Source organism: Lissotriton helveticus, chromosome 8 (assembly GCF_964261635.1).
Source record: "Lissotriton helveticus chromosome 8, aLisHel1.1, whole genome shotgun sequence".
NCBI lineage: Eukaryota > Metazoa > Chordata > Amphibia > Caudata > Salamandridae > Lissotriton > Lissotriton helveticus.
Window position 1 is genome coordinate 462486916 of NC_136069.1, and position 22389 is coordinate 462509304.

Below are 22389 nucleotides of genomic sequence, written 5' to 3' on the forward strand. Positions count from 1 at the left end.
TCGTCCCCTTTGAGACTTCTTCAGGACTACAAAAACATATTAAAAAAATGGTCACAATTTGTTGATCTATATTTGAAACATTTTATATAAAATATTAAAAAGCAAATTCACATTACCAGTTTTGGCAATATTTATCGAAATGTAATCGATTTCTAATGGCACCAAATGGAATAGTTTTTAAAAGGCACGAATCAACCCAATATGTTTATGAATCTAGACATACTCAAGTATAAAAGTTTTGAAGGCATTATCATAAATGTTTGCTCCTAAATTATGATCATAGTATGTTTACATGTCACCAAAGCAACTCAATTTCATCATTCTGATATTTTATGACCTATTTGATTGGTATTATGCATGTGACATACAAAATCCATATCTTGTAAAATTCAAATCACTAATTATCAGTAAAGGACAAATTTCCATCCTTCATCATTTTTGCAATATATTCATATGACAGGACAGCGACAAATGGATATATTGATGACGTTTGAAGGAAGTAAATATTAATACCAATCAAATAGGTTATTGAATATCAGAATCATGAAACTGGGTTGTTTCGGTGACATGTCAATATACTATGCTTATCATTTAGATGCAAATTAAATCATAATGCTTATGTTTTTCATGAAACATTTGTAAACGAGTAAGTCTGAATTCATGAACATATTAGGTTGATCTGTTTTTGTTTTTTAAATAATTCCATTTGGTGCAATTAGAAATAAATTCGATTTTGGCAATTATTGTGAATTTGCTTTTTAATATTGTATATAGAGTTTTTAGAAAATATACCAACAAATTGTAAATATAAATTTTTATATATATTTTTGTAGCCCTGAAGCATCCTAAGGGGGAAGAAACACATTTTTCGATGGCTACAATCAATATAATTCTATGAGAAGGTGTTTAATAAAGAATGAAAGAGAAATCAAATCCAGGGTCTTCTGGTTATTACATTTAAACATGGACAATTGATTCATATCTGGTGAGTACTTGGTACTGGTGACTGGATTTGGAATACTGAGTAATATTTAGATAATAATGTTAATTACATTCAAGCCCATTAAGCCACATACTCCTTTCCCACACTTGGTTTGGCTTTCAGCGTTTTTAACAAACACATCCAAAGGGCAAACTATAATAATCATGTAGTAGCTCCAGATAGTGCATGATCTCTGCAGAGATCATGCACTAGGTGTAATAACACAAAGGTGTAAAGCATGGCCTCTGCTGCCCAAAAAGAGGGCTGAACAAATAAGCAAAACAGTCATTCAAATTAAGATGACAGAGGCACTAATTCGATAAGTGGGAACACACAATGCACCTTGAAATCCCATGTCGTACTCGTTTGAAATTGTGCTATATTCAAGTAAATAAAAAATAATGTATTGGGGTGTGTGGAGAAGATGTTGACTTGAAAAGAAAGCACTGCAATGGCTCAAGGGGTCCTGACCATTCATCTTGTATTCCTACACTGAACATGAATCACCTGCAGTACAAAGATACCAAGGAACATGTGGAAAGCGGCCACTGCAGTGTGTTAGCTGAACTGGACCTGCAGCTGGCAGGCAAGGTCAAGGGAACAGCCTCAAAAGCATACACTTTATCTACTTGCCACATTCGCCTTGGGTTCTTGAGGCACACCGGAGCAGGAGTCTGGGTTGATATGTACAGCTTGTGCTCACTATGCCAGCTAGAAGATCTGTCAGGAGGCTAAAAACTGCAGAGATGAAGCCCTAGTGGAAAGGAGCTATCAAGAAAAGCAATAAATTCTCAAAGACAAAGCAGGAAAGCTGCCGCATGAAGTAAGCCACTTGTGGAATGTGGAGGCAGTACTGGTGTGGAAGGGCAAAGTAGTCTGTGGAACACTGAGTTTGGAAATCTAGGAGTGTGCAGACAAGGCCATCTCACAAGGCTGATGTCACTAGAGTCCTAGAGGTGCCCGTACTGACCAGGCACTAATCCCAGAAACAGAAAAAGGTAAAAAACAGAAGAAAGATATAGGAAACCTTAGAAACACCCAGGCTTGAGGCACCCTGCGGCTGTCATACTGTAATATGAAGGCAGAATATAAAGTAAGATGGCAGAGATGCATGCACCCAGAAGGGGCAAGACACAGAGTCACATCAGGGATAAATCTAAGAATAAAGAAGACATTTACTTATTTCCCCTAGAAATAGAAATGAACAAAGTAGCAGTAAGATAAACAAACATTGGCACTGTTCCGTTACCCAGCAAGAGAATCTCCGCTTTTACAAGTTAACATATGGAAATCTTAAATAAAAAAAGGTCAATGCAGTAGGGTTAAATAAACAATTTGAAATTTAGGTATCAAAGCCGGAGGGAAGAATGCCACAAACAAAGATAGATATCAATGTTCATAAGTGGAAAATAGCATAACTGTCTGTGGTAAATAAAATAATTACCCTGGCATAATTTCTAGGCATTAACAATTAGCATGTATCAAATGAGAGGCAGAGAGTCCGTGGTGTCCAAGTTAAAAGGGCTTTATTCCAATAACTCGAGTTAAGGGAGAATCTGTTCCATCACCACTGAGGTTCAGGAAGGGTCTTCTAACATTTAATAACAATGAACAACATATATACATTTTGTCTTGTACATAGGGCGTAGGAAGGAACGCAGAGCAGAGAAAAAAACCAGATAAGAGCATGTGGGCGTACATGTGGGTGTACACTTTATGAGTCATAGGTAGGTGATAGGTAGGTGTCATAGGTGGGTGGTACACAGAGGAGGAGTTTGCATGACCAGCTGGAACTTTGCCCTACTTGTGTGCAACTTTTGAGCATGACGTGCAATTGACGTGTAACTGGGAGGAGAGCTGACTTTCAGTCTAGTAGAGAGACCTTCAGTGTCAATGCGACCAGCACGTCTTGTACTATCTGATATCTTAGAGATATCTAGAGTCGGGGATGTATTATCTGAAGTAAAGGTTGCTCGTCACTAGGAATCAGAAAAAGCATATATTTCTTCGTTCATTGCCTGGGGGCTGTGAGGTTTTTACAGATGCAAGTACTGTAATTTCATTTAACCAGAGACAGAAAAGCTGGGCCCTATCTCAGCAGACGGGTTCTGTTTACCTTTTTCACCGGGCATGCAGATAACTGTTATTCATAATAATATCTTGGCAACCCTTGCTGGGTTTCTTTCGGCTGAGCTAGAAGCATGCGAGGTCAGAGATACGTAACTGCAGCTTTCAGTGTGTCAGGAGTCATGAAAAAACCCTTATTTCAGAAAGTGGCTCAGCTGAACCACAAAAAAGGTTTCATCGTGATTTATTTAAAAGTGCACAATGTAAATACATGGGCCTTCATGTTAGCTTAATATTTCTTGCATGGGAGACTTAATTACTGGCATCCTAAAGCAGGACGTGATTGCAGAGGCCTCTTTGTTCAGGCAACTTAAGGGAAAATATGCATGGGTGACATGCACATATATGTACCACACATGTAACATAGGGTACACGCAGGGGACATCTTAGTCAGGCAAAATTTCATTTTCCTCAGTCTTTGAAGGTCACAAAGTAAAAGGAATTTACTCAAAAGACGATGGTGGCACAGCAATGCTACAATTCACACCAAAATGACTAACAAACAGAGCAAGTCCCTGAGCTACCAATGTTGTGAACACCCATGGAATCAGGACAGGACATACATGGATTACTACATGCCTAGCTACCAATGTGCCAAAGAATCTCACTTGAGTAAAATAGTCAAGGAAATTTAATTCACTCATCTGACATAACAGATAAATATTGGTCCCACTATCTGGGATACATTTTGAGTTGAGCAAAGAGATTAGACTTTATAGGTTGCAAGGGATGTAAATGGTTTTTAGTGAAAAGGGTCCCCAATCAGCTACTGTAGCAATGTGAGGGAGATAATTGAGAATCTGAGGGAAAGAGAGGAATGGGAAATAAAAATGACTGAATAGAGAGTAAAAACTAGAGTTACGTTTCCAGCTAAATTGAAGGATAACTATAGGCAACACAAAGTACATATTTTGGGACATGAATAGGCCAAGACACTTGCTGGTTGTCTATCTGAATAAACATAAGGTGACTTGCCGTGGGCATTAAGAGCACTTAGCCCAAAGGAGAGGATGGAGTGGCTCAGGTATGTGGAGAGTAGGAATGGCCAAAAATCAAAGTAAAAGTGAGATAAATGGGACTTGGCCAGGTAGGAGACCAAGCAGGACGTGTTTCCCCCGAGCTCAGCGTGATAAGGCCCGTAAACCCACCCACATGGGTTCACTACAGCGGTAGAGTGGCATAGTTGGATAGCGTAGAACCTCAGGTTCGCCCCAGAGGGCCGTGGGGTCATGATGCCCATAAACCCCAGAGCACCGAGCTATGAACAGCTTTGGAGCCAGCTGCTGCACAACAGCGCAACCATGATGACCGGCGAGACATTGTGGAGTGGTCCCAGAGCCAGTAAACCAGTGTGAAAGAACCGGTGCTCGCATCGGACCAGTGAAGTCCCCTTCCCTGGGTGAGCCCAGCACCTGGCAGCACCGGGAGTATTGGGCCCCCCATCCCCATTGGACTGCCAAAAGACTATCCAGCAAGTAGGCTCAAACCTTACAGAAGAGGCCCGACTTCTGTGAAGTACTGCAAGTGCACTGCCCCCAGCCAGAGACGCTCCGAGGGCACATCCAGTGCCCAACAGCGACCGGGTGGAGGCATCATGCCCCCCATCACGAACCTAACCCACTGCCAGAGCCATGAAGTAAGTCAGAGCCCGATGAGCGGAACAGGCTGGGTGGCCCGCTGGGAAGCGTTCCCTACAAATTAAGTATTCCCCGGGGTGGATTTGTGGTCAGGGTGGGGTGGGGGGGTTCACTTCCCAATAAGGATAAGCCATGAGAGGTGGGTGCCGCATCACATGGCCGCCAGCACAGCTTGGAGCAGACTGCAGCGTGGAGAAGAGGGCCAGGGTAGTCAAAGGCACCTCAGAGCAGACACTCCCAGGGGCACAGACATTAGCCGCAGACGGCTCCATAGCGACTCCATGATGGACTAGGGAGGTGGGAGCTGTATACTGCTCAAGAGCACATTCGGAGGGGTGAGTGCCTCCAGCAGTAAAGTGATGTCTGGAAGGAATCACCAGCCTTGGCTGTGACCCAACAGGAGGCAGGGTAAACATTTCCCCATGGGCGAAGATTTAGCCCCAGTCCTACCAAAGCAAGGCTCCCCCATCGAGACCTCCCTCAAAGTGGCTAAGTAGGACCCCCAGAACACTTCCTATGGTGCCCTTGAGAAAGCGAAGATTTCTAAAGCCTCTTCCATAAAGGACATGCTACAGAAATCAGATTCACCCCAACCTTCAGGAGGGGGCCCTCAAACTTCAACATCTAAGCAAAGTAAGTACCTGTATAGCCAGGAGTCAGTAACCTAAGAGGACATCCAAACACTAGTGATAGACAGGACTTCACTAGAGCTCTATCCATTCTCGACCAATCGCAACACTATAAAGAGTCGCATTTGGACCACATGGAGACCACCTTGGTAGATCAAACCCACGACAACAATGGACACACATCATGGATAGAAGTGTTAGAACACCAACTTCGTTCGCAGCAGGACTAGCTCAATGACCTGGAAAATCGACCGCCGCCATAACATTCGAATTTGGGGCATTGCATTGTCAGTACCTGCTAAAGGCCCATGTCCAAGCCCTTTTTGAGCACCTGCTTCAGCTCTCAAACAATGCTCCTGTCCTCCTTGACCACATCAACAGAGTTTATTCCACCTTCCAACAACAACGTTAGCTTAGCCCCAGATGTGCTCACCCAAGTCCACTATTATCAAATGAAGGAGAAAATCCTAACGGTAGCATGCCAACAGGAACCCTTAAGGTTTAGAGGGGACCCGATCTCGCTCTTTCAGGACTTGCGGCCCCAATGCTGGCGAGATGCAAAGATTTTCGAGAAATCATGCAGCATCCCCAAAAGGAAAAGATACCCTACCTGTGGGGCTTCCTATTTCTGCTTCTTTTTACCCACAAAGATAAGCGCCATGTTGTGAGAGACATGTAGGTGGTGCAAGAAATCCTGGGTCTCCATCGCTGCCAATCAGGACCAGGCTTTTACAAATCCAACGGACCAAGGAGTAGGTTGGTGCTTCCAAAGCTCTTGCTCGTCAAGCAAAGCAGCCCGAAAACTTTGCAGTCAAAAGGATAAAGAACACCGTCCATCCTCCTCTGGAGAAAATGACCTGGCCTGGGTGACTAAAGACCCATTGGCCCTTTCAATCCACCCCCGTGGGCTCCCAATGAGTATTCGCCCTCACCAATGTCTGGTAGGAGTTAGTCCACGTTGGGGACATCCACGATGACATGATACCCCTGACAATGATCTCACTAAACAAACAGGGCCTTAACTCCCCAATTAAGCACCAAGCATTGCTCCAATGGCTCAAACTTAAAGCGGTCAAAGTGGCTCTTTGACAAAACACCCATCTAGGCAGATGTCAGATGTCTGATCATAAGGGTACCCCAGTCAATCCCACTTTAACTACACACGTAAAACCAGAGGGATAGCGCTATTCATCCAGAGATTTCACCTTCCAAGTCACGGACACTTATAGGTACAGTAGGGCCACCAGATAGACCTTCAGGGCATCTTAAATTCAATCCAAAGCACTATATTTTTCTTCTACGACTGAATGAGGATAGAGAGAATCTCTATGCCAATATTTTCCCAAGGATCGCTCACTTCAGCTCCCGTGAAATAATAACGGGAGGGAAATACAATACAACACTTGAACCTTTGCCAGATCAATCCCCATACTAGGCATGTAGACAATCAAACACTGCCTTCGCTATCCCAGGGAATCACCAACCTGAACTTGATAGATTTATGGCACCATCACTACCCCAGCGAGAGAGACTACACTTTCACTCACACGTACACAAGACTTATTCCTACATTAATTGCTTTCTAACATCACAAGTCTAAAGCCGCGGCCTCTGCAGGTAAGAGGGGGGATTTCGAGAGACGATCACAAGGGAAAATTAAATAAATAATTAATTTTCCCTTTTTTATCGTCTCTTGAAATCACCCCTCACCTGGCCCCACCGCTCCTTCTTTAATCCTATAAAAATCGCACCATATACTATGAGTCTATCTATAACCGATAGATGCAATGGTGATATTCAGATGGGCAACATAATATAGAAATCTGACCCCCACAATAAATACATTTGATGAATTGCTTCGTTGGCTAGGTCAATAAGGAATGAGTATGGTGTAATGCAAAAAGATTAGGTTTTAATGCAGAAAGAGAACCAATATATATTGAATATGTATCTTGAATTATTAAGAACATGTATTGGAAACAATGTTGTATTTACTATGCATAAACCTACTGACCATCGCTGAAAGATTGTATTGCATTGAGAGTTACTCATGTCAACAGAGAGACATATTTCCTACCCCGAATCCAAATATGTATTATCCCAATCCAAGATGGCCACCACGTTAAATTTGCGAAGGCAAAAGAACAGAATAATATTTCTCGAGGTTGTTGTTTCCATGTATCATGAATAACTGCACGGTGTTAACACGAAACATAGTATTCATATACAGCCATGTTGTTGTTTTATTCTATTTACGAAGTGTATCGTGATTACTAATTACGGTATTTTTTACTTCCGGGTACACGCATAAGCCGGGGAGGGAAACATTCTTGTCTATAATTTCTCCGTTAACTCCGGTATATATATCTTGAACAACAGTGGGGATTATTTTTATTAATATTCGCCCTGCGAACTATTGAACAAATGTGACCGAGTACTTCCGGGTCACTAGGGGAAGAGGCAACATAAAAACGCCGACCCCACGAGGCCACTACAAACGGCAAAATATTTTCAAGACCGGGAGCACGGAGGAGCAGGGAGGCCGATATTCTATTTAAAGGTAAGAGTGGGCTTAGCTGTTAAGGCAGCAGTGCACAGGGACGGTAGCGTTATCCCCCAGTGAATCGTTAAGCGCTCATTTTATAGTACAGGGTGTTAGAGATTAAAACTAAGGAACAGGTAGGAGGAATGGTTGTAAAGAGTGACCACCACCCTAGTTAATCGGTAAGCGCTTAGTTTATAGCACCGGTTTAGTCAGTGATTACATCAAAGGAACGGGCAGGAGGAATGGTTGAAAAGAGTGACCACCACCGTAGAATTACAGCAATACGATATCCCGGGTGTTGAGACTGTGTTATGCAGAGTAGTGGATCACACGATTAAAGGCTCTAAGCCATATTGAAAATAACAACCCTCTAAATCTAATGGTTGTTGAAATTGACAGTAATAGAATCCATGTCAATTTATGCGAAAACTTTGGAAATAGAGACAGAATAGCACTTTGAATTTTATGAATTTTGGTAATTAACAGCATAAATAGACTGTGAAACTAGCCCCCCGTGTTATTTTATTTTACACTTATAGGCATCCTATTCCTAAGCAGAAAAAAATCTGAATGACCATTCGTCATCAATGCTTCATACCTAGAGACCCAGCTCGAAAATTGGGTGAGTAATATGAAAAGATAGTAATATTTACAAAACAGTGAGTTCTAACACTAACATCACGGACTAATCATCGGATGTATGTGATTTTTTTATACATATAGATCATCTTAGTCCAAGAAGCCTCTTCCATTATTAAACGGTGGCCCCTCCGTGCAATTTGAGGAGTATATATTCAATCCTCAAGGTAAATAACAAATGAAATCATTGAAAAGCATCAGTAGGGAGCCAGTAAAAACATAAGACTGAAATAAGAATGTTCCGTTTCTTTTGATTTAGTTCAGAATGATATTGTACTGACCAAAGAAGCGTACAGATATCTGGAAAGCAATTGAAAGGCTCTCCTACGCAACATACAGGTACATTGAGTTAGAGCGTATTTAATAAATGAGAGTTGATGTGAAAAGACTTTGGGTAGAATCAATTGATAACAGATAGATTGTATAAACAGGATTTAATAGAATTGGTAATCCTCGAAAGTGTTGGTTGTAACTCAATGATGTCTGTAACGAGTTCACAACTACAGTAATTGTTTAGAACAACCTAAGAGGCCAAACACTATTGACAAATGTTTCGGGTAATAGAGAAAAGAGCAAGGCAGGTGTAAATAAGCATGGATAAATGTATAAAAATAAACACTAAAATACTGTTATTTAATTTGTAGATACGAAGTCAAATGTTTGTAAGGTCCTGAAGAAGGTGTCAACACTGAATAGCACCGAAACGCCGCGTCGACTGTTTTTTTGACTGTACTCATATTGATTGTATTTCCACTGTTGGTGGTTTTTAACATTTGTTTTTTAATAAATTGTTTTTATTGTTATGTTTTAGATTGTAAGCCTATAGGGAGGATAATAATAAATTGTCTGCTGATACTCTTTCCCTGTATCTACTAGTTTACTTGACTGCTCCTTTTTTTGCAATTAATTCAATGCTGGGTTTATGTAATAACTCCGTCATTTCACTAAGCCCTGCCTAATAATTTGGTGTCCAGCGATCCTAGCCTGCTACGTTTCTAATAGGGATTTAATTCTTTTCCCCCACCGCTCCTTCCTGCAGCAGCCATGGCTGCAAGCCTATCTTCCTAACCTGGTGGACTCGTCCATTGATGTCAAATGTCTCTCCAACTATGCACCCATCTGGCTCAGGGTAAACCCCCTTACAGCACAGAAAACATTCACAAGGCCCTGGATAATAAGCAAAATCTCCTGGCGAGACCATCAGGGGCTACATTAAGGACACAACAGAACATGACTTTGTAAAAATGATATGGACGAGGTTAATCCCTCTACTTTATGGGATGTGGACAAAGCAGTGTTCAGGGGAGACAATTTCCCACACAACCACATGTGAGCGCCAGGCCAAACAAACATGAGCAGATTTAGAACAGCTCTCCCAAGCTGAAAAGAGGCATAAACAAGGAAGATCTGCCAGAACCATGAGATAATTGGGTGGACTTAGGGGCAAATTAGAACACCAACAAAGAAAGGAACGCTGCAGTAACAAATCTCATATATTAATCAAACCTATTACAAAAAAGGCGACAAGGCAGACAGGCTACTGGCCTACAAACTCAGACAGGTAGCAACTCAAAACCACATAAAAGCACTGAAATCCAATGATGGCCGGATAATCACAGAGACAGCAGAGATCCACTCCATCCTTTATCACTATTATTCAACACTATTCAACAGAGAAAGAGCTAGACACAAAGAAGCCCCAAGATGAGCATCTCATAGATTTTAATCCCCCAGATTTAGAAAACGACCATGTAGGAGGCTGGCTTACTATATGGTGAACATGTATTTGAGTGAAGCACCTTGCACTAATTCACCCAACCCTTATGGTGATTTTAGTGGTCTGAGACAACCTTGCCTTAGAACGCTCTCTAAGGGGTAGCTGTGGAGATGAGCCTTCAGGCTTCTCCAGAAGGAGTGTTAAGCAGCTTGTTTTAACAGATCTAATCATGTAGTGTAGGTTAAACGCAAAAAAAACACACAGTGAAGTTATAAAAAGGTCTATTTATTACACAACACTCACTAACACATTGGTATAGCAGCACAACTACACACCAATACTTCAATTGCAAGAGGTAAATAAGCACAATACATAACAATACTTCAATTTCAAGAGGTAAATAAGCACAATATAGTGGTCTCCAAGGGGAGACCAAATCATATACTAAGAAAGTGGAATGTAAACTGCGAACGAAGTTGGGACTTAGACCAGGGGACAGAGAAGAGCTGGAGACACAAGCAACCACTTAAGGTAAGTACCCAGGAACCCCAAGGAGGCTCCGTGCAGAGTGGAAACACAGCTGTGTACTAAACAGAAGTCACCGGGACAGTCGCGGTTGCAGTTTTGAAGAAGAAGGACCCTTCCCGGTGGACCCTGAAGAAAGCCTGTGGAAGACAGAAGGTTGGAGAGTCACCTCACGAGTGGATATGCCAGGAACCAGATACCTTCATTAGAGAAGCCGGGTGCATAGGTATGAAGTGACATCGAAAACCGCTGTAGACCACAATGGAGGACTTTATTAAAGGTCCAAATGGCGAAGACTATGCAAGAGTTCAATGGAATCCTAGGGTGGATTCCTGAAGAGAAGAAACTGCAAGCAGAGGGGACAGAGTCTATGCTACTCAGAGGTGACCAGGAGGCACGAAAGAGCAATGCCCACCGATATCAGAAGATTTATGAGTGATGAGGGTGACCTTGTCGCTGCAGCTGCGAGGACCAGGTGACGCAGAGGAAGACCAGGAGCCATGCACGAACTGTCCCATGTCAGAAGTTGAAAAACAAGGGACTGGTGTCCGGCGGGAGCACCAACAAGCTGTGGTAGCTACAACAGGTGTGGTAAACGATGAAGGAGTAACGTTGGGACCAGTAAGGTCCAAGGGACTCACCAAGTGCAGGAGAGTCAGAGCAGGCCCCAAGCAAGCACTGGAGCCCACTGAAGCACGTGAAGACCCTTGACAGGACCCACAGGCGGATGGCACAGGAGTCGCAAGAGGACAGCGAGCAGCTTACCAAAGATGAAGGCCCACGATGCGATGTGTTGAGGACTAAGATCTTGGCAGGAAGAGCCGCAGGAGCTTCTTGTAGCCCGAAGATCTCGGGAGTGCAGAGCCAACAAGCCTTGGCAATGGCAAGTTGACGTGGTACACAGAGGTTCGGTTACAGCAGTTGTGATGGGGGATACTGGCCTCAAAACTGCAGAGAGGACAAGTCAGGCCTCTAGGGATTTGCAGAACCACCACCTGTGTTGCTGAGCCTTTCGAAGTCCGTGGGACATCAGGAGCAGCAGACCGGTCAGCTTCGTGGCAGTGTCTGCAGATGCAGGGGAGTGACTCCTTCACTCCAAGGGAGATTACTTCCGGTCTCCTCAATGCCCAAAGGTCTGTTGAAGATCCTGGAAGAAGCGCAGACACAGACGGCGGAGAAGTCTTGCAGAACAGCAAGACCAGGAGCAGCAGGAGTTTCCTTGATGCAGTCACAGTCCCAGGCAAAGTCCAGCGAAGTCCAAATGTCAAGATGGTCGAAGAGTGACGTGGTTTCAGGCTTGAGTCTTGTCCTACGATGAATCTGAGGACCCATCCACAGGTAAGCCCTTTTATACCCTAAGGAAGAGGTTTGGACGACTCAGGGGTCCCTCCCAGAGGAGGGGCTGGACAGAGGGGAGGATGCTCCCGTGTCCTTTGTCCAGTTTTGTGCCAGAGCAGGAGCCAAGGACTCCCTGAACTGGTTCAAACCGAAGTATTCAAGGAGGGCACCAAATATGCCCTTTAAAGCAGTCTGGTTGCGCTGGCAAACGCCGCACCCCACCACAGCCCAATACACTAAGTCCTGTCTGGGAGGTGGTCACACCTCTCTGTGACAGGAAACCTATTGTTCTACCTTCCCCTGCTCAAGCTCAGCTCAGCAGCAGGAAGGCAAAATCGTGTCAGTGGTTGGCAGCAGTAATAGCTTGCTAGCAGACCCTGAAAGGCTGCTACTAGGAATACAGGGGGCTTCCCTACCTGAGAAAGCTTTTGTCAAGGTGGAGTAGCCATACTTGTCAAAGCTACTCGATATGAGCCAATAGATCCCAAGATGAAAATATTCATCTAGGCAAACTAGCAACAACCAACGTTCAAGCTTAAGATCAACGAGGAACTTGGCAGAAATCTCTCAGGGAACAAGCCAGAGATGCCCTCTTTCCCCACTGGTCTCTGCCGTGGCAATGGAACCCCTACTGGCTAGCGTCATAAGTGATCCGAATATCCATGGCCTGAGGGTGGGAGACAGGGAACAGAAAGTGGCCCTGTTTGCAAATAATATCCTCTGCTTTGTAACTAACCCTGGCCAAATGTTTCCTGCACTTCAGTCAGAAAAGGACCGCTTCATACAGGTTTCTGGATTTAAAATCAGTTGCTCCACATCACGAAGCATGGGGGTGCCTGACCCTCCTGAACAGATGCAAGCGTCCATTCAACGTGGAGACTTCTCATGGACTGGGACAGCCATTGATTACTTAGGAATGAATCAGCTGACTCATAAGAACTCGACTCATTTGATAGCAATATTTTCCTGTTAATTACTACCCTATTGAAAGACCTTTTACAGGTCAGGCAAAGACGAGATTTCTTGGTCAGGCAGGCTAAGTAGCCTGAAGAACAAGTTACTTACCTTTGGTAACGATATATCTGTAAGAAATATAGGTTAGTTATAGATTCCTTACCGTAGAATTACCCCCAGGCGTCAGACTGGATCTGGAAAGTTTTTTGTCAGCAGTAACCCTGCGCGTCGAAAGGTGGCGTCGATCAACTCCGCGTTCGTCGTCGGCGTCGTGGTTGCCGGGATGACATTGCAGTAGCTACATAGACGCCGCCCTCACACGCTGACATATGTTCTGTACACGACTTTCCACGCCAGAAATACAGAGCCATGCAAGACACTGACCACTGGTGCACAAAACTAGGGCCCTGAAAGGAAGTCCTTAACCCTAGAAATCAGTTCGCAGAACGGGGAAGATGGGTGGGGCGGTAAGGAATCTATAAGTAACCTATGTTTCTTACAGATATATCGTTACCGAAGGTAAGCAACTTGTTCATCTGAAAGAAACAGTTATAGATTCCTTACCTTAGAATAGATACCTCAGCAATATCAACCCCCGGAGGTGGGTCTGCGAACCAAGTTCACACCAGAAAGTCCTGGAGAACAGAACGGCAAAAGAAGCCGTCTCTCTGGAATTGACTGTCCAGGCAGTAGTGTTTGGTGAACGTGTGCAGCGTTGCCCACTTAGCTGCCGGACAGTTGTTATTTAGGGGGACTACCTGTCCAAAAGCAGTAGTAGCTGCCGTCACCCTGGTGGAATGGGCGCGCAGCCCCACTGGAGGCTCCTTCTTTGCCAAAGAATAGCAGGCTTTGATGCACAGAACGACCAACTTGGAGATGGTCAGATTGTGCAGGGCCTGACCTTTCTTAGCGCCCACGTAACCAACAAAGAGCTGGTCATCCACCCGGAATTGCTTGGTGCGATCCAAGAAGAAGGAAAGCTAACGTTTTGGATACAGACGGAGGAGCATCTCTTACTCTTTCGAAGGATGCGAGGCGGAAAGAAGGTGGGCAATGTGATGGTTTAGCCAATGTGGAAAGAAGTAACCACCTTGGGAAGAAAGGAAGGTATAGTTCTAAGGATGTATGCTAGAAAGAAACAATCTGTGAACAGAAAGGAATAGATATAAAAAATATAATATTTTATTTACTTTTTATGTAAAAGGGTATTTCAATATTTTCTCTTTTGAATTAATGAAAAAGGAGATAATTAAACATAGCATCAAAAACAAATTTGGTAGATAAACAATGTTTCTCTTTGCCTATGTTTGTAGTACAGATTAAGTATAAGGATGTTGTTAACATTATTTACACAAATTAGTCTATTCATACATGGCCTAATGATGCATCATATTTTAGTAAAACGTGTCAAACATGATGTTGTACTATTCAGACATAGATGAATACAAGTAATTACATTTAAAGCAAAAAAACTCAATACATAAATAGACAATATGGTTAACATAATTCGTGTTGTTACTCATTTCCTAAATGTTTATTCACACATAATAATTCTATCAGTGGCGAATAGATCTAACCAAGGCTCTCCTCACTGCTGAAGAGACCTTGCACCACCTCCGAGTGAAGACGCCATTCATGATCCATCATGCACCTGGGGCTGAGTTCATCCGCCCTGGCGTTCAGAGAACCTGCCAGGTGTTAAACCACCAGGAATTTGCCCTGATGTTCCAGCCATGTGCAGAGACGTAGAGCCTCTTGACATAGGGTGTACAACCCCACCCGCCCTGTTTGTTGCAGTACCACATGGCGGTGGTGTTGTCCACCAAACATCTGCACTACTCTTCCGTGGACAGAGGGAAGGAATGCTTTGAGTGCAAGATGAATTGCCCGAAGCTCCAGAAGGTTGATCTGGAGCCCGGACTCCGATGGAAACCAGAGGCCTCTGATCTCTGCATTCCCCAATGTGGCAACCCCATCACAGAAGTGATGCATTGGTCTCCACTGTGTACTCTGGTTGAGGAAGAGAGAGGGATCTTCTGTCAACCCAATCCTGGTTCGTAAGCCACCCCTGCAGTTGGCGTGCAGTGCCCTCCAAGATCTGAACGCAATCGAACAGGTTTCCCCGATGCTGTGCCCATTGGAACTTCAGGTCCCACTGCAGAGCCTGCATATGCCATCTGGCATGATCCACCAGCAGAATGCAGGAGGCCATCAGGCCCAGTAGCCGTAAGGTCATCCTGACCGAAACCCGGGATAGAGGCTGAAAGATCGGAATCATAGCCGGAATATAACTGACTCGCTGTTCGGGAGAATAGACCCGAAACTGCATCTCGTCCAGAACCGTTCCAATGAAAAGGAGCTTCTGGGAGGGAGGCAGGTGTCACTACAGCACATTGATGGAGAACCCCAGCGAATGTAGAAGGTCGGCCGTAGTCTGGAGGTTGGAGACGACTGCCCGGGGGGAGCCCGCCTTCAACAACCAGTTGTCGAGATAGGGGAAGACTGGAACCCCTGATATGCGCAAAGGAGCTGCAACCACTCCCATCACTTTCGTGAACACTCAAGGGGTGCTGGTAAGGCCAAAGGGGAGCCAGCAGGATGGGGATGTGAAAATAAGCGTCCTGCAAGTCCAACGCTACCGTCCAGTCTCCAGGGTCGAGGGCAGACAGGGCCTGAGCCAGGGTCAAAATTTTGAACTCCTTCAGGAGGAAGAGGTTAACGTTCCTGAGATCCAAGATAGGATGAAGGCCCTTGTCCTTCTTGAGGACCAGAAAGTAGTGGGAATAGCAACCACAACCTATTTCTGGGCAGGAACTCGTTAGATGGGTCCCTTGGCCAAGAGAGCCATAACTTCCTGTTGGAGAAGGGTCAGATGATCCCCCGACATACGATGGTTCTGAGGTGGCATGGATGGGAGGGGTAGTCTCGAAGGGGAGGGAGTAGCACTTCGGACTATCTGCAAAAGCCACCTGTCCGACTAGATGGTGCGCCAGTGGGGGAGATGATGACGAATTCTGCCACCCACTGGCGTTTGATGGGCCTGAAAGGTCGGACTAGGAGGATTTGGAGGCTGCTGCAGAGGGGGCTGTGGTGGACTGGCCCGCCCTCTGGCCCCCAGAACCACAGCGGTGGTTCCCAGGCCCCCGGCCGCACTGGGGCTGAACAGCTTGCGCCGACCTGTGGCCCTGGAGGGAACATAGTGGGGCACCCCTTCCGTAGCCACGAAAGGGGCGAAAAGCAGACTGTGCAGGGCGTGCGGTGGAGAGGCCCAAGGACTTGGCCGTAGCCAGAGATTTCTTAAAGCGCTGTAGCGCTCTGTCTGCTTTGTCGCCAAACGGGCGACGGCCATCAAAGGGCATGTCAATCAGGGTGTTCTGGACATTTCCAGGAAAGCCAGTCGACCTCAGTCAGGCGTAGCGTCGAAGGGCTACCGACATTGAAATTGTCCTACCCAGCGAGTCGGCGGTGTCCAGTCCACAGCCGATTGTAAACTCCGCTGCATCTCTCCCCTCTGCAATGGCACGGGAGAGCACGGCCCGGGCACTGGGGCAACACTTGCGCCACCGTATCCCACACAGAGTGGGAAAATGGCCCAACAGACATGCAGTGTTTACCGACCACAGTTCCAAGCTGGAGGAAGAAAAAAGCTTTTTCCCAAGTTGGTCCAGCTTTTTGGATTCCCTATCAGGTGGAGCATTAGGGAATGCGCCTTTGGACGTCGAGGCTTGGACCACCAAGCTCTCAGGGGTGGGTGTTGGGAGTGGAAAGTGGGGTCGCCCGGAGCCAGGCAGTGGCGTTGGGCAATCATCCTATCCACAGAAGCCCCTGTGTTGGGCCTGGACCAGGTGCCCAAAAGGACGTCTGTTAGGGCTTCAATGAACAGCAGCAGGGGCTCCTAAGAGCTCACTGCCGGCTGAAGCACCTCGGTCAGGAGGTTAGTCCTGACTGTCACCGTAAGTAGCTTGAGGTGGAGAGCCTCGGCCGCCCTATGCAACACAACTGCGTACGACGCTCCCTCCTCCGTAGCCACAGTAGGAGGAGACAACATGCTACGGTCTGGGGAGGTATCTAGACCACTGGCATCGCCCAGTTCCTCCCGCCAGTCCGGATCATAATTCAACTGGTCTGTTAAAGGGCCTCCAGAGCCCTCCCAGTCTTCCTCACCCTCCTCTGACTGCCAATCTGGCTGAAAAGGGCCAGGGTGGAACACAGGAACAAAAGTAACCACTGGCGCCGGATCCGGCGTTGGTCCGGCTCTTTGTCCACATCGGGGCGGAAGCTGGGGTTGACGCTGGCTGGGGGTCCAGCTGGCGCTGGCTGCGGACGTGGTGCCGGTGGAATCGGCGCCGGTGAAGGTGTAACGAGGTCGACCGGTGCCGATCCGGATCCAGGCCTAGATCCAAGGGGGCCCTGCGGTGCCAAGGCCGAAGCCGCTGGCATTGAAGGCCTAGGGCCCCCAGCCGAGTCCGCAGGCACGAAGGCGCGCCGAAGGAGTCGGGCTGCCCAAAGATAGCATGCATCGCTTCGTAGAACTGAAGAAGCTGGGCAGGGGTCGCTCCTGGTTGCGGGAAGGCCAGAGTCGACCCTGTAGGCTCCGCACGCGGAGCCGCAGGAGTGGCATCACCCGCACCCTTCGTCACGTCGGCCGACAGACGAGGGGGAAGTCGAAGAGCGACAATGCTTCTTTGACTTCTTCTTATGCTTCGACTTACCTGCGAAGACTTAGAAGAGGAGTGATGATTGTTCTGCGATTTGTCCCTCGACCTCTCACACGACCGGGACCTTGAGCGACGCGGAGCCGACTGCCGGGCCTCGAGTCGCTTTCAGGACCGCTCCCGCAAAGACTTGGGGTCATGGTGGTGCTCCAGGCAGTAAAGGCACATGCTGAATGCATAAATTCCTCCTGATATGGCACCCCTTGTGATGTATGTAATAAGGGAGGACTGGAGAGGGGGAGTGGATACTATGGTTATGTCCCACTCTTTGCACAGCTCACACAACTGTAGGGTATCTCGTCTGGATAATCACCATCTAGAAGACGATGAAGGCTGCCGGACATAATTTGTAGAACTCTAAATCTTGAATGATCTAGCCTATGCGTAATCATGTAAGAACGTGCATATGGCAATGTCAATGTTTACATTATATCAGTGTAAACTACGAGTGTCCATCCTTGTGTGTACCTTCTGAACCGCTGTTAACCCCAAAAATAAAGTTGTTAATAGAAATTGAAATGAACAATGCCAAGCAAGCAAGACACCAAACGCAGAAATTTGAGACTTACCCTTAGGCTTGGCCCCTTCAAATATCAGATGACTAACAAGCACTCTACTAACAAGAACCTTGAATGAAATTAATTACATATGATTCAACAGGATAAGAGAACAACCAGCCCCCTTGTTATTTTAAGCAAACCCTCTAATGTATGCACCCAAGTTTCTCTATCTACCAACCTAATTCATCCAGTAATTGGAGCCCATTTCATATTTGATATGAGTGCACCATTCATGCCCCATATCGGCATTTTCTGATGTCCAGTATTACTGCAAGAGAGGGGATACAACTGGAAGTGCTAAAGCTAACTGACAAACACGCACAAGACACCAATGAACAAGTATTGTCCACAATTATTTTTATGTTATCGACACAGGACACAAAATAGCTCCAAGAAATCACACTGAAGCTGCTCTTTTTGCTCAAAGTATTCATTTCAAAAAGATATATAATTTGTAGAATTAAAACAAATACTGGACCTACCTTCTGGACATGAATGCCCTGCAGTGCTGCTAGTCTGCATGGAGTTGGCTGATTTCCTCCACTGCCCACGCCAAGTTGTCCGTTACCGTTGTAACCCCAGCCATAAACCTGAAGAGAAATATTCTAACCATCACAAACCTGGCAGAATTATATCATCACGAGAACTGCGAGCCAATCATACTTAAATACATATACGTGAACCTTCACTGCTCACAATCCTTCAAAACATCCTTCAAAATGTACACAAATGTTCAGCACAGGCAACTGGTTTGTTACTTTGTCAATCCTATAATTATTCAGTGTGTTTTTAATACTAAACTCTCAAAACACATATTAAGGCTCTTAAGTATAAGTAGTATTACATTATACCACCTCCACAATATGCTCTGCAGAAATTTTCCAAAAAGAGTCATCAACGCAAGAGGAGTTGATGGATGGAAGCTTTACTGTGTGAGTTGCAGTGACTTCTTAGGTTGAATTATAGTGATTTCTAATATAGAAGAATTGAATTCTGTATCAAAAAGAATACTGCTTCAAGGAACAAGGGCGTGTCTGAATTGTTTAATGACATTCACAACTATTAATTGTATATTCAGCTCCAGTAATTCTTCATTGTGGTAAGACTTTTTCGGCAACACTACCAATATATAATCAGATGGAATATAAAAAATGAACTTGGCCCAAGGGCATCAGAGCGCTTTACAAGGGAACAAGAAGAATATGGATAACAATAAACAGAACACACAGACCCAGCAGCTCGAATCAGGGAATAAAGTTCAGGCATGTGGATTAGGGATAGATGGCAAGTCAAACAGGGGATGTGGCGAAGTGATCTCATCGAAAGTGTCTCTTAAATAGGAGGTTTTTGAGTTCATTTCTGAGATCATTTTAAACAAACATGGCTTGACGTTATGCAAAGAGTCGATGGGAGGGAGCTCCAGACCCTAATTGCACTGTAAAGAATGCTTGTTTAATTAATAAAATGAGAGATAAATGGCTTGTGAAGCCTACTTAAGGAACAAATTGTCAGCACTGGTGAAAGATGACTACTCACCTTCTTACACCCCTGATGTCCCTATTTTTTTAAATATACTAAAGCCCCATACTTACGGAGCAAGCCTCTCACTTCGTAGACTTTATGTATATATTAGGGCCCAAGACTTAAGAGTAGTGAACATGGAACAATGAGTGTGGAGGAGATGTGCTCCCACAAAAGATGCCTATGCAAAGCATCGCACTAAGTCACGACAACTCTATCACATATTTTTTAAACTGTGGAATCTGGGGATTTCTGTCCTTACTTGTTACTTAAGATTTAGGTTACATTTTTCTCTGATCCTTCAAATAGGTCCAGGTGAACTGAGAATTAGGCCCTTTATGCTTGGACCTAAAGCAGTGTTCTTATATAGGGTGCGAAGGACTGAAACATTGAAACGTAGAGCTTGCAGGCAGTAACTAATGAATAAGTGACTTACCTTCAGTAATGATCTTTTAGGTAGAAACTCTATCTAACTGCAGATTCCTCATCTTTTGAATACTTCCCCAAGCATCAGATTGGAACCGTAAACGTTTTAGCAGTACCCCTGCATGCTGGCAGGTGGTGCCGACGGCTCCATGTTGATGTTGTTCCGTGCTAGATATGATGTGAGCAGACCTGCCTCGGTGCCACTCATGCACGCTGTTATCAGTTGCTTTGTTGACACTTCCACACCTGCAGATGTGAAGCTGAACAAATAGGTAGTTACCAGCGTGCACATTCTAATTTTGAATATTTTTATGTGAAGAAACCAGGTGGTAGAGTTGGTGGGGAATCTGCAGTTTGATAGAGTCTCTACCAGAAAGAGCATTACCAATGTAAGTAGCGTATTCTTCTGATAGAGACTTCTAACTACAGGTGCCTCACCTTCTGAACAGATACCCAAGCAGAATACAGCATGCTATTACATTGCGTTCCTTTACAACACGGTCATTAAAATGACCGCGTAGTTAGAAAACCATACCTTTACAACGCAAGTCATTAGATCGACTTGCTGTAGGAGGTGCACTGGACTTAGGAATAGTATAATGTACTATTCCAACTCCAGCCTGCGCAACAGTAGGGAAGGTGTTGGAATAGTAAATTGTACTATTTCTTAGGTTAGAGCGCCCCCTACAGCAAGTCGATCTAAGGCATGGCATTCTAACAACGCGGTCATTGTAACAACTACATTGTACAGGAACGCGATGTAATGACAGTTTTGTAAACACTGTTTCCCACATGAGCAGTACCTCCGAGGTGATGGGTTCGTGAACTGACTCAAACCAAAAAGTCCTGTAGGACCGAGAGGGTATAGTGTCTTTCTTGGAGGCCCTTTCTTGGAGACCCTAGTGCCTTATGAACGTATGCAGTAACACCCATGTAGCAGCCTGAAAAAAGTCTAGAATAGCAAAGCTTTTCGGCACAGCCTTGCCTTTCTTCGCTCCAGTGAACCCGATAAGAAGCTGATTATCCACCCGGTGGTCTTTGATGTTATCAATATAGAAGCTGAAGGCTCTTTTTGTATTCAACCATTGAAGGCTTTCCTCCTTAGATGGGTGAGGTAAAGCAAAGAACGCTGAAAGGGTGATGTTTAGACCAGCATGAAATGGAGTCACCACCTTCGGAAGGAAGGAAGCTAAGTTAACAGAAAGGGCATGTCGTTCACTGACCCATTGCACTGATGTTATAGCAATATGAAAAACAATCTTAAGGGTAAGGAATCTGAGAGAACAACTGTGGAGGGCTCTAAAGGCATACACATGAGGAATGTGAGGACCACATTTAAGTCCCATTGGGGAATAACAAAAGGATATGTTGGAATCACATATTGTAACCCTTTGAGGAACTGCATAGCAACAGATTTAAATAAGGATGGCTAGTGCAGCAACCATAAAAAGGAAGAAAGAGCTGACAAGAACCCTTTAACCGTGTGCAAAACAAAGCTTTGCTGGGCTAGGGACAACATGTACAACTCCGACCACCTTGGCATGGGTTGAGTCAATCTGTTAAGAAGCACACCAGGCCATAAACATATCCCAAAAGCAGAAGCATACAGATTTGGATGAGGGATGCCTAGTTGCCAAGATGACATCAACCACTTTGGAAGGAAGGGTGAAGGTACTCAACTGTCGCTGCTCAATCTCAAAGCGTCAAGGTGGCGCAGGACCATGCCCTGCTGCTGCAACAGGAGATCCTCCTAAAGGGGCAGCCTAATCAGAGGACGATGCTCATGCCCAGGAGTTCAGGATACCATACACTTTATGCCAAATACGGAGCCATTAGGATGACTTGGCCCCGTTATTCTTGGGCTTCTTCAACAGGGCAGGAGAGGCATTGGTGGAAGGTCATTCAGGAGTCCTCAGTTCCACTCCATGCTTCTCTGAGTGAGAGACGTCTAGAAAACTCCAATGCGCAAAAGTGCTGACATTGCATGTTATTATTGGTGGAGAAAATATTGAACCAGTGTTGTCCTCATTTGCAGAAAAGGCACTGCACCACCTCCACATGTAACTACCATTTG

General features: G+C 45.2%; 1 protein-coding gene and 1 long non-coding RNA gene across 3 annotated transcripts in view; one reads left to right on the forward strand and one right to left on the reverse strand.

Annotated features, from left to right (window-relative positions):
- LOC144772782 (uncharacterized) overlaps window positions 1-22389 on the forward strand; it is a 340470-nt gene that overhangs the window by 214842 nt on the left and 103239 nt on the right. The gene's annotated exons all lie outside the window — the stretch shown is intronic.
- Window positions 1-22389, reverse strand: part of RCBTB2 (RCC1 and BTB domain containing protein 2) — a 374196-nt gene that overhangs the window by 136409 nt on the left and 215398 nt on the right. For both annotated transcript variants that reach the window (XM_078657335.1, XM_078657336.1), the window contains one exon: window positions 18851-18958. In XM_078657335.1, coding sequence (XP_078513461.1) covers window positions 18851-18958 — 108 coding nt within the window. The remainder of the gene's footprint in view (window positions 1-18850; window positions 18959-22389) is intronic.